The sequence below is a fragment of the Cetorhinus maximus genome, chromosome 5 (genome assembly GCF_964194155.1).
Source record: "Cetorhinus maximus chromosome 5, sCetMax3.hap1.1, whole genome shotgun sequence".
NCBI lineage: Eukaryota > Metazoa > Chordata > Chondrichthyes > Lamniformes > Cetorhinidae > Cetorhinus > Cetorhinus maximus.
Genome location: NC_135883.1, coordinates 73182474 through 73195835, shown reverse-complemented (window position 1 = coordinate 73195835; position 13362 = coordinate 73182474). Strand labels below are relative to the sequence as shown.

Here is a 13362-nt window from a genome sequence, read left to right as displayed (position 1 = left end):
TGTGGAAAATTGCCCAGGTATGTCTGTACACAAAAAGCAGGACAAATCCAACCCGGCCAATTACTGCCCCATAAGTCTACTCTTGATCATCAGTAAAGTAATGAAAGGCGTCATCATCAGTGCTATCAAGTGGCACTTGCTTAGCAATAACCTGCTCGCTGACATCCAGGTTGGGTTCCGCCAGGGCCACTCAGCTCCTGACCTCATTACAGCCTTGGTTCAAACATGGACAAAAGAGCTGAACTCCCGAGTTGAGATGAGAGTGACTGCCCTTGACATCAAGGCCGCGTTTGTCAGAGTGTGGCATCAAGGAGCCCCAGCAAAACTGAGGTCAATGGGAATCGGGGAAAACTCTCTGCTGTTTGGAGTCGTACCTAGCACAAAGGAAGATGGTTGTGGTTTTTGGTGGTCAGTCATTTCAGTTCCAAGACATCACTGCAGGAGTTCCTCAGGGTAGTGTCCTGGGCCCAACCATCTTCACCTGCTTCATCAATGACCTTCCTTCCTTCATAAGGTCAGAAGTGGGGATATTTGCTGATGATTGCACAATGTTCAGCACCATTTGCAACTCCTCAGATACTGTATCAGTCCATGCCCAAATGCAGCAAGAGCTGGACAATATCCAGTCTTAGGCTGACAAGCGGCAAATAATATTCGCACCACACAAGTGCCAGGCAATGACCATTTCCAACAAGACAGAATCCAACCATCACCCCCTTGATGTTCAAAGGCATTACAATCGCTAAATTCCCCAATATCAATATTTTGGGAGTTATCATTGACCAGAAACTACTGGACTAGCCATATAAATACTGTGGCTATAAAAGCAGGTCAGAGGCTAGGAATCGTGCGAAAAGTAAAACGGATGAGTTAAGGGTGAGGATTGACATGTGGAATTGTGATATCGTAGCCATCACTGAGCCATGGTTGAGGGAGGGGCAGGATTGGCAGCTCAGCATTCCGGGATATAGAATCTTCAGGTGAGACAGGGGAGAGGGTAAAAGAGGAGGAGGCATTGCATTATTAGTTAAGGAGTCAGTTACTGCAGTAAGGAGAGATGATATCTTGGAGGGAACATTGAATGAAGCTTTGTGGGTAGGAATAAAAAAGGGGCAGCCACATTGTTAGGTGTTTATTATAGACCCCCCAGATAGTCAATGGGAAATTGAGGTGTAAATTTGTGCACAATTTACGGAGGTGTGTAAAAACAATAACAATAGGGTAATTATATTAGGTCTTTTCAACTTTCCCAACATTAATTGGGATAGACATAGTGTTAAGGGCTTGGATGGAGTGGATTTCTTGAAATGTGTACAGAAGAATTTTTTAGGTCAATACGTAGAGGGTTCAACAAGGGATGGCGCAGTGCTGGACCTAATTCTGGGGAATGAAGCCAGACAGGTGGCTGAGGTGGTGGCGGGGGAGCATTTTAGTGATAGCGACCACAACATGGTACAGTTTAAGTTTGTTATGGACAAAGAAATAGACAAGTTGCAAAAAAATGTTTTGGATTTGGGGAGAGTGGATTTTAGTAAAATAAGGCAGGATCTAGCCAAGTGCTAGTAAATGGGATTAGGTAGGTAGGTCAGGTGTTTCTCATGTGTCAGTGCAGACTCGATGGGCCAAAGGGCCTCTTCTGCACTGTGAGATTCTGAGTAACTCACCTCCTGATTCCCCAAAACCTGTCCACTATCTACAAGGCACAAGTCAGAAATTTGATGGAATACTCTCCACTTGCCTGGAGGAATGCAGCTTCCACAATGCTCAAGAAGCTTGACACCATCCAGGACAAAGTAGCCTGCTTGATTGGATCCACAAACATTCTCTTCTTCCACCACAGACGCACAGTAGCAGCAAAGTATACCATCTACAAGATGCACTGCAGGAATTCAGCAAGGCTCCTTCGACAGCACCTTCCAAACCCACGACCACTACCATCGAGAAGGACAAGGGCAGCAGATAGATGGGAACACCACCAAGTGGAAGTTATCCTGCAAGTCACTCAACGTCCTGGCTTGGAAACATATCGCCGTTCCTTCACTGTCGCTGGGTCAAAACCCTGGAACTCCCTAACAGCACTATGGATGTACCTACACCACATGGACTGCAGCGGCTCAAGAAGGCAGTTCACCTCTCAGGGGCAACTAGGGATGGGCAATAAAAATGCTGGCCCAGCCAGCGAAGCCCACATCCCATGAATAAATAAGAAAAAAGTTAAAGGAATAGGCAGGGTAGATGCAGGTAAGATGCTTCCCTTGGTTGTGGAGTCTGGAACCAGAGGACACAATTTCAAAATAGCGCGGAAGCCATGTAGGACCGATATGAGGAGAAATACCTTTACTCAGAGAGTTGTGAATCTTTGGAATTCTTTACCACAGAGGGCCATGGAAGCTCAGTCATTGAGTATGTTTAAGGTGGAGGTTGATAGATTTCTGATTAACAATAACGTAAAGGGTTATGGGGATAGTGTGGGTAAAAGGCGTTGAAGTGTTTGATCAGTCATGATCGTATTGAATGGCAGAGCAGGTTCGACAGGCTGAATTGCCTTCTCCTGTTCCTATGTTCCAACCTCGTTACATGCATAGTGGGACATTTAACAGAATTGGCAAAGCAGATCCTTTTTCAATCCTTAAAAATGAAGCCCTGTTACGGTCAAATGAGGAGTGGGAGAATGGGAGCGTCGTTTCACCTCTCCTCAACTGGTTGTAACAATTCCACCAGAACGATATCAAGGGTAGAAAGCTACAGTTATGAGAAGGGACTTGCGATATTAGGACTGTTTTCAATGGGGCAAAGGCTAAGTGGCGATTTAATGAAACATTTAAAAATATTGAAGGGTTTAGATGAACTGAGTGAAAGACTGTTTCCTCTGGTTGGGAATTGGCGATAAGAGGTCACCAATTAAATTGCCATTCAGTGAGAAGAGATTAAAATGCATTTCTTTTGACAGAGGGTTGTTGATTGGAATTTGGGAATTCAGTAAGTAATTAACCTGCATTTACCCATTTAAAAGGCTGTGTTGATCCCAGCCAAAATCCAGTCTTCAAGCAGTTTCAAATCAGCTGTTTACACCTTGTTAAAGTGCATTTGTCTTAGTGATGAAATTCTGGTTGCAAATAATAACAATTAGGAGAGGCAGTTGAAAAGTAAAAAATCCTATCTTTAAGAATAGTTTAGATACTTTGCTTTTTGGTTTTACTGTTCAACGTGTAGAGGGGACAACTCACATTAACACATCTGCTATATATGGTAGGGACATATTCAACTCTAATGTGCATACCACCTGCTGTAATTTGTTCTTCAGGAGAGAATCTTATCGGATTCTTTATATAGGATTGAGGATCATACAGGATTTTCTATTACTTCTGCAAATTTACTGTCTGTGGAATATGCTGGGCATTATGCTAAGCATAAAATAGTCTGCTTAAAGTTATTTAGCTAAGTTCAGTTTTCTTACATCAGATGCTGTATTCTATGTGTTATGCATATAAAAGCGTCTATAATGGAATGATCCTATAATTTCATAAGTAGTATTGAACGAGATTGGATTCTGAATTCAATTGTCAACTAGTAACAAGTACCCTAATGAGTTGGACCAATTTTACTGCACAGAGATTAATTTCACAGCACAAAGCAAAATACTCCAGTAGATAGGCCACTGCATAGAAACAGAGGCCTGGATCCTCACTCCCGAGTCAGATAACAGGAGTGGAGAAATTTTTAAAGTCAAGAAACTCTCACCTGAACGGCAGGACCTTTGCTTCAGGAGGTGGGTGCAGGATAGAGTTGGGCTTGCCATCCCCAGTTGCAAACGGGATACACTAGGAGCTGCTAAGTGCCACGGTGGGCTGTTTAAAAGTCTCGCCTAGGTTCTCTGGATCTTTGTCCCAGTTGTTTTGTTAAATATTAGGCCCTCTAATCCTCACCTCTCACATCCCCTCGCCTTCCACCCACTCCCCATGCCCCATCCATGTCGAGCAATGTCAACCTATGCCCCATACCCACCCTCAATGGCCCTGTATACCCTGCATGCTAACCCATGCCCTCAACCCACTCCATTGGCCCCTTGTAGCCCCATGCCAATCCACCAACCTTTGCCCTGACACTCTCCATGCCAACTTACCCAGTATCCACCATGCGCAGACCTGAGGAGCCATGTTGAGTAAATAAACTAAAGGTCTAAATATCTATTACAGCCTTTACTATAGTAAAAGATTCACATTCATGAAAGTCCATTCAAAGCATTTGAAATCCTTCAAGTACTTAATCCCTTATAAAAAGAAACAGACTTGTATTCCTAAACCCACATCAAAGACAGCTAATCCTTTAATAACCTCTTTCAGCTGTCAATCAAACTGGGAACTTGGGGTCCCCTACTGAGATGATAATAGGTTGTGGAAAACAGAAAGGTATCAATAATGGAATAATACTCCTTGGGGTAATGTCAATAAACACCTATTGTAATTTCTACAACAAATTTTTTTTATCAACTCTCACTGTGGTAGCCATTTTTATTTTAAAGGGCTGGGAATTTAAATAACTTCACAGCTTGACAGTTCAACAGGCCTTATCTACCCTTCAAGAGCATTTATGTCTACTGCATAAATTTGTAGCTCCCACACTTCGTGTTAATGCTCTTGCTGCAGTAAAAAGGGGATCTGTTTGAACTCAGCACTGAATTCAAGTTTCCTTGCTGAATTCTGGAGTCCCTCATATGAGACATGCCCTGCCCCCTTTCATCTACCAGTGAAAATGGAACCTGTCAAAAATGGGACTTAACCATCTGATTCACACCGGCATTTTTTGAAGTCTGCGGAGACTCCACGAAAACTTGGGCTAGGATCTTAAGTTGTAAGAAGAGAGGCAAAACAGTTGGACCAATTTTACTGCGCAGATTTCACAGCACAAAAGCAAAATACTCTGGATGTTGGTGGAGGATGATGAATACAGAGGCTGGTGGGGTGGATGATGAAAACGAGGAAAATCCTCATTTTTTATTCATTCGCGGGTGTGGGCATCATTGGCTAGGCCAGTATTTATTGCCCATATTCAGAGGACATTTAAGAGTCAACCACATTGCTGTGGGCCTGGAGTCACATGTAGGCCAGTCCCTAAAGGGCATTAGTGAACCAGATGGGTTTTTACAACAATCAGCTTTTGTGGTCATCATCAGACTTTTAATTCCAGATTTCAAATTCAAATTTCACCATCTGCCATGGTGGGATTCCAACCCGGGTCCTCAGATCATTACCCTGGGTCTCTGGAAGACTAGTCCAGTGACAGTACCACAATGCCACCACCTCCCCATTGGGGAGGGAGGGGAAGGATAGAGAGCAGAAGGGCATGAAATTAAACAAAAACAGAAAATGCTGGAAATATGCAGCAGGTCTGGCAGCATCTGTGGTGAGAGAAATAGAGTTAACTTTTCAGGTCAGCGTTGTTTCAACAGAACTGGAAAAAGTTAGAAATATAATAGTTATGAAGGAAGTAAAAGGGGAAAGGGTGAGAAAAGGAAAGAAAAGGAAATGTGATAGGGTGGAAGGTAGGAGAGAATAAATTAATTTGCACCAACCCATGCTCCCTACCCACCCTCAATGGCCCTGTATACCCTGCATGCTAACCCATACCCTCAACCCACTCCATTGGCCCCATGTAGCCCCATGCCAATCCACCACCCTTTGCCCTGACACTCTCCATGCCAACTTACCCAGTATCCACCATGGGCAGACCTCAGGAGCCATGCTGAGATTAAGAAGAATAAAGGTCTAAATATCTATTACAGCCTTTACTATAGGTCAAAGGGAGTGATAATGGGATGAGTAAAGAACCAAAAGATCTGCCCAGAGGAGGTATGAATGGCAGTGTCATTAACAGCTGCCGTCCAAAAACAAAAAGGCAAAAAAGAGTAACGAGAGCAAAATCAAAGCCAGCAAAGGAAATGGAAACAACGTGCAACAGAAGCTTTGATCTAAAATTGTTGAACTCAGTGTTGTCAGGGAGGTTGTAAAGAGCCCAGTTGAAAGATGAAGTGCCGTTTCCCAAGCTTTCATTGAGCTTTATTAGAACATTATAGGAAGCCAGGCACACAGGTCATAGTGGGAGCAAGATGGAGAATTAAAAGGGCAGGCCACCGGAAGCTTGGGGTCAAGCTTGCGGACTGAAAGGAGTTGTTCTGCAAAGTGGTCACCCGATCTGCATTTGGTCTCCCTAATGTAGAGGAGACCACAATAGTGAGCAGTGAATACAGTATATTAAATCGAAAGAAATACAAATGAATCACTGTTACACGTGGAAGGAGCGTTTGGGGCGTTGGACAATGAGAAAAGAGAAGGTAAGAGAGCAAGTGTTGCATCTCCTGCACTTGCATTGAAAGGAGAGGGGTTGTTGGGAGTGACTGAGGAGTGGACCAGGGTGTCGCAGAGGAAATTGTCTCTTTGGAAGGCTGAAAGTGGAGAAGGGGGGAAGATGTATTTTGTGGTGTTGACGTTCTGGAGGTGACAAAAATGGTGGAGGATGATGAATACAGAGGCTGGTCAGTTGGATGCTGAAAACAAGGAAAACCCCAGCAAGGCTGGGGAGGGAGCAGAAGTGCGTGAAATGAAGCAACTAAATTGCACAGCATGCCACCAATGACAGCTACAGCAACATTGAAAACATAGAATGTGAAAAGCTTATTTTGCCTTTCCAATCCATTCTTTCCACAGTCTGTTTGCAATATAGCTTCTGGCAATCTATCCAAACCATTTAATCTCCTGAAGAAACTCTTGGCAAAGTTTTTTCTTGCGCCTAAAACTAATTCAAGCTAATCTCTAGGGTAGTTATCTGTATTTTTTATATGTCTTACCTTATTCATCCTTGACTAATTTAAAAAGATAGAATTATCCACTTCTGACAATGGGCCTAGACCAGAAATGGCAATTTGTCAGTTCTTACCACAGATGCTACTTGACCTGCTGAGTGCTTCTAGTATTTTCACTTTTTGTTGCAAAAGAAAATAAGATACATACAAAGAGGTAAAGAGAATGAAAGAAATTGGAACAGTGGCAATGAGAGACAGGATGAAAGAGAGAGTAAGAAAGTTGGAATTGAATCAGAAAGACAAGGAGGTGTGTGAGGGATGGCGAGAAGGAATGTGAGGTGGGGGAAAATGAGAAAATGATTGAGGCACTGAGAGATTGTGAGCAAATATGTGAGACAAAAAATGACAATTAGAAACAAGGTATAAGAGCATATTATAGATTCGAATTAAATAGGTAGAAACAAAGCATGACAAAAGATGTACTGATGGGCTGGATTTCAGATTCTCTGCATGGTATATTCATGGTGAAAGTGGGAATACCAGTTGCATTGCTTGTATATATTACATTTTAAGCTTGTGTCATTTGTCGATATACAATTTACTTCTTCCTGAAAGGTTGGCAACTCTTGCGATATTTAAATGTTACAGCTTATATATTAGGAGAATACAAAGCCAGCATTTCATGTAACTAAAGGCCGGAACAAATGATTTGCTAAGATATCAGTTGGTGAACACAGGTGTACTTTGCAAACAAAGGAAAAAGTGATGTTTTTAACGACTTGAATTTGTAGTGTGTTTGTGAACTAGTTCTTCGATGCTAACTAGTGTTTTTTAGGTCATGATGACACGTTAAAAAATTTGACATCCTCACAGCCATGTCACAGGTTTGCTGCTGTAAAGTGCATAGCAGCACAGTGTTTTTCTCATATAAATGAATGTTTCATTTACTATATTTGTAATTGACAGCCAAGAAGTCAACAAAGTTTAAGGACTGGTTGGATTGCAGCAGCATGGAGGTCAAGCCTAATCCAGTTGCATTAGAGATCATGGCATATATAGCCCAGGAGACAGTGGCCCAGGTAATGTGCATACTTTATAAAATGGAATGTCTTAATAATACATGAAATAAATTTAATTTAAATTTGAAACAAAGGCAACATGCGATTTTGCAACTATGTTACAATGACTATAACAGGTATGATAAGCCTACTGGCTAGGATGATGGATTGGCAACCAAAGGTAATGTTTACAAAATGATTTAACTCCCAGAAATGGGCAGAAGTTAACCTTGTATCTGTTAAATGACTGCACATTGTAGCTAAGTGCAAAATTGAGAGAGGCTAGCATGAGGTGAAGCTAGCCCACGCCTCTTAACGCCAGATACACCTCTTAAAAGGGAGGTGCATTTTAGCTGGAGCTGGTGCTGGAAGTCAATCTACAACTGAATCGGACCTGGGAAAGGCACAAGAATAGCTCCAAAATTTTATGACACTGTACTGGAGGCATTGGTGCAGGAGATAGGGCAGAGGAGAAGTGCCACCTGTCCACAGCGGGCCAGAAAGAACTCACAACCTTTACGAAGACAGTGGGACCAGATAGTCATGGTGGTCAATGTCAGGAGTTTAGCGCGGATAACCTAGATGTAATGCTGCAAATAATTCAGTGATCTCGCACAACAGTAATGACAACCCCCATCATCTCATAAATCAAGAAACAAACTCTTAAATCAAGAGATCTGGTATAAAAATCGCGAGTTTCTTTTTTGTTCCAAACATAAACCAATATAGATAGGTTGGCTAAACCTCATTAGTGACTTATTTAATTTCTAACAGGTTCTATACAGAAACTATATTACTGCATCTGAAAATGTTATACAAAATATTTTTTTAAAAATCCTACATATTGTCCAGTTGCTGAAGAACGTGTTAAAGAAGGATCCACCCTCCCACACAATGGAATGATACAGAACAGAAGAATGTCATTCAGCCCATTGCGCCTGTACTGGCTTTTAGGTAGAGCTGACCAATCAGCCGCACTATCATGCTATTTCCCCATAGCTCTGAGAATTTTTGTGCTTTAAATATTTATCCAATTCCTTTTTTTTAAATCACCCCCCTCCCACCCCCCCCCCCCACAATTTTAGGAACCACTTCTTCTTGGGATAACATTTTAAAAAGAGACTTACATTTATATAGCACTTTTCACAACCACCAAATGTCTCAAAGTGCTTTACAGCCAATGAGGTACCCCTTTTGAAGTGTGGTCACAGTTGTAATGTAGGAAAGGTAACAGCCAATTTTTGCACAGCAAGCTACCACAAACAATGTGTTAATGACCAGATAATCTGTTTTTGTGATGTTTATTGGGGGATAAATATTAGCCAGGACACTAGGAAGAATTCCCCTCCACTTCTTCGAAATAATGGCACTTGATCATTTACATCAACCCGAGCTGGAAGTTGGTGCCTCGGCTTAACATCGCATCTGCAAAATGACTCCCCTGTAAGGAACATATTTTTTTATTTGCTGTTAGAATGTGGATTTTAAAATTACATTGGCTGCAGTTTAAAGGTCATGCTCACTGGGAAAGTATGAGAGATATATACAATGTTTCAGTCCTGGAACAGAGTGTGCCATGAAAGACAGGATGGTGCCGGAAAGGAGTCCTGGACCAAGGAAGCTGCCTGGCAACTGCATTTTAATTGGCTCCTGACCAGGTGACCAGGTTTTGTGTGATAGCAGTGCAGCAGAATAACTCCTAGCCTGAAAGGAACAAGACCTAAAACTGCTTTCTCCAGCATGTGGAAGATTCCAGTAATTCCACAATAATAGCTAGATGATTTTTTTTTTTTCCTCCTCATATCTCTATCACCTGCTCTCTCTCTGAAAATCCATGCCAGGAGGCAAAGGGAAAAATCACTGTTAGAAACATTGAAAGGCAAGTGCTCAACCAGTGAACTAAATACTGAAGTGCTGGAAGACTATCTCGTGTCATCAACAAGAACTAAAAGGAATTTGGAAGATATCAATTAAAATCAAACCATCGAATCCTACACTCCGGATTGATGCTATTGAACTATTTTATCCTACCCTTAAAATCCATGGTGTGTGTGTATGTAGGGATTTAAGAAGGGGGTAGAGTTTAAGCTATACTGTTGGAAGTTAGCAGTTAATATTTCTTCTTTTGCCACTAGTTAAAGTCAATTTATTCAATGAACATTTATTTACTTATTAAGTTTACAAATCTGGTACTCGTATTCTAACCTAAGTTAAACAGTTAGGTAGAATTGGGGCAATCTGGTGGTTTGATCAAACTTTTTCACATTTGTCGCGGCTCGGGGAACAGTGGGGCTTAATATAACAGCGCACTATCCCCAGTGAGGTGTGACATCTTCGACAGGGCAGTATTCCCTCAGCATGGCACTGGAGTGTTAGCCTAGATTTTTTTGCTCAAGTCCTGGGATGGGGCTTGAATCCAGAAACTTGTGATTTAGAGGCAAGACTGCTATCAGCTGAGTCATGGCTGTGACACCATTTCAATCCAAGTATCTCATCCAAGTAACCCTTCAGTCAGCTATTCAACCATGAAGGACATCAGAGATGAACACAATCTTGTTTTCACCCAACATCCGCTCGCCTGATGGCAATTCAGGAATATAATCTCTGTCTGACCTTCCTTCTCCACAGCTCTTCCAAACACTTCCACAATCACAGCATCAACCAATAGAAATTGATCAGCAACTAACCTGAAAATAATTGATGATCCCTTCAATTATATGTGGTGGGGGAGTCTTCTGTTACTGAATGCATGTTCAGTAGAGCATGTTTAAGAGATGTCACTAGCTGGAGTATTTAACTTCAAATGAGCATTACATTTCTGAGGCATAACAGCACTGTGTGTTGAAAAAAGGGCGCTACTAGGCTGAATTTTGCAGCCGATCTGCTTTAATCCCACCATTGTAATTTGTGAACATGAACTCCATAAATCTTTTTTTTTGGTAAAAATCCGACTAGTTCCCTTAAATAATTCATGAATGGAACCTGCCACACCTAAACTGGTGATTGATACAGTTTAATATTCTGGTTGTGCACCCAGCAGTTAAAATGAATTGTCCTGGATTGTCATCTTTCTCACTGATTCCTAGATTATTTCCTAAGTATTATGAGAAATTTGAACTATTTATGAATAGTCAAACTACAAAAGTTTGTAAGCTCTTCATGGAACGGCCATATGCAGGGTTTAGAAAAAGTGTCATATTGTAACAAAGCAGCCCAATTTATGCCTATGGACATGAAAGTAAAAAGTCGGCCACTTTAATTCAAAGCTTCAGGGAAGGTATGGATCCCTGTCCTCAGTGACACTGCATTTCTGTGGTTTTAATCCATTGTGCTGCTAACATCAAGAATACAACAATTCTGAATCAAATTTGGGTAATTTCAGAGCAGAAAACTTTATTGCACAGCTCACATGAGGTTAGCAAATTTCTTAGTGGTATTGTGAATAATTCATGACTCATATAATTCCACAGTGACATTTATGTTAAAGTTCCATATTTTTATGTTTAAGCTGGTAGACCTAGCCCTTTTGGTGAAGCAGGACATGGCTGCTAAAACAGGGGACCCATTCAATAACGCCAGATCTGTGACACTTGCACATCCCAATGCTGTATTACCTGAGGTAGGTACTCTAAACGCAATCTTTTAGTGGAAGGGAATTTACTTCCCACATTCCTCACAAAAGCACCAATTTCATACTCCCCAAAAGACAAGCTGCATGCTCATTCTTTTTATCCTTTTAGTTGAATGTATACGTTTTCCAGTTTAGACAATGCCATAATACTCCATGCTCATGCTTGATACAAAGTCAACTTCCACAGGCAAGGCTATCATTTATATGAATAGTAAGTAATTCACTTTATGTGAAATGTCTGAACATTGAGCCTTTTTACTGTTATCATATGTGTGATGTCTTTGAATTGACAGAAAAAGTCAAACAGGTGGGTCATTCAGTTCTAGCTAAACTGGCAATCAATTTACTTGTAAGAAATAAAATGATATAGAAACAAGAATCGATCAGCAACTGAGATTACAAATATCGGAGCAGGAGTAAGCCATTCGGCCATTCAAGCCTGCTGCGCCATTTGATAATAGCTGATCTGATAATTCACATGTTTGTATGTATGCAGCACTTAAATTTCACGTGTCCAATGTAAATCCTATTGATATGTTCTTTTAACTGAAATTTTAAAATTAAATTTATGGGGGCTATTTCAGTCTGCTGGTGGCCTGTTTCTCATCTGAACCAGGGCCACCTGTTTCAGTTTTCAGGTGAGCCTCTGAATTAACAATTATATGGCTGCTTAAGTTTGGACATCAGGGTACTGCACTGGTTGTAGGATTCTGATTGCTGCTAACAACAATATAACTGTGCTCCATATTCGTATTTGTACCAGGTAGTAAGTGGCTTATGTAGTTATTAAACGAATCACTGGAAATCACTCTGAAAATGTGTAATTTTTATTTTCGTGGGGCTTGGAGTAGCTCCTCCTGGATCCACCAGTAAGATTGATCCATGATCAGCTCAAGGCTCCCCCAACGCCCTAGGGATTGCCTCACCAACATCACAAGCCTGATTAACCAGACAGCTCAGTATGTTAACCTTCCAATTTCTCTTCTCATAACTAGCGAGGTCCAACAGAATACCTGCTGGGCACCTAAAGCTCGCTGGTAGGATTTAAATGAAGCCTGAACCTGCGTATGATCTCAGGCCTCCCCCATGCTGGCTTTGGGTGGTACTGTTGCCCCATCAAGATCGTATCTGTTTCAGGAGTTGTCTTCACTCCGATGGGCAGCATTCTCCCCCCGTCGGTGGGGGGTTGTGCGGGAGAGGGCACGAGTGGGCGGGTTCCCGATCGTGCGCCGCCATTTTACGTGGGCGGGCCAATTAAGGCCCACCTATCGTGACGCACGCCTGGAAGCGCTGAGCGCTCTTTATGCGGGCAGTGCGGGGTGCCTGAGTCGGGGAGTGCGCTCCTTCGCACATGCGTGCGAAGGAGCACAGAATTCTCCCTGAGGCACCTCTGTGCCTCAGGGAGATTACTTTCAATTATGAAACATTGAAGAAAGGTAAAAAAAAAATTTAAGGACATGTCCCCACCATGTGAAACTGTCGCATGAGCTGGGACATGTCCATTAACTTTATTAAAATTTTTCAAACACTTTAAAAACGTTCATGAAACCTCATCCTGCCCGTGGATGAGGTTCCAAGAAAAATGCCTAGCCTCTTCGCCTGCCCACCAACCTTAAGGTTGGACAGGCAGCTCAGCTAATTGCTTTATTGGCTTTTTAAATAGCGTTAATAGGCCTTTGACAGTTCAGAGTCAACTGCGCGCCTGCCGAACTGAAAACCTAAATGACGCGCGGTGACGTTGGGACACAAACCCGATGTCACCATGCATTATTTTACGCCTCAGCGAGCAGGCCCTGACCCTGCTCGCCGAGCCAAAGATTCTGCCCATAGAAACAGCGGTAGGCCATTCAACCCCTCATGCCTGTCCAGCCATT

At 42.1% G+C, this 13362-nt stretch overlaps 1 protein-coding gene across 5 annotated transcripts in view; it reads left to right on the top strand.

Moving 5' to 3' along the window:
- The window catches only part of supt3h (SPT3 homolog, SAGA and STAGA complex component), a 517619-nt gene that overhangs the window by 387807 nt on the left and 116450 nt on the right, over positions 1-13362 (top strand). For all 5 annotated transcript variants that reach the window (XM_078542020.1, XM_078542019.1, XM_078542018.1 and 2 more), the window contains 2 exons: positions 7766-7878; positions 11366-11476. In XM_078542020.1, the coding sequence (XP_078398146.1) occupies positions 7766-7878; positions 11366-11476 (224 nt within the window). The remainder of the gene's footprint in view (positions 1-7765; positions 7879-11365; positions 11477-13362) is intronic.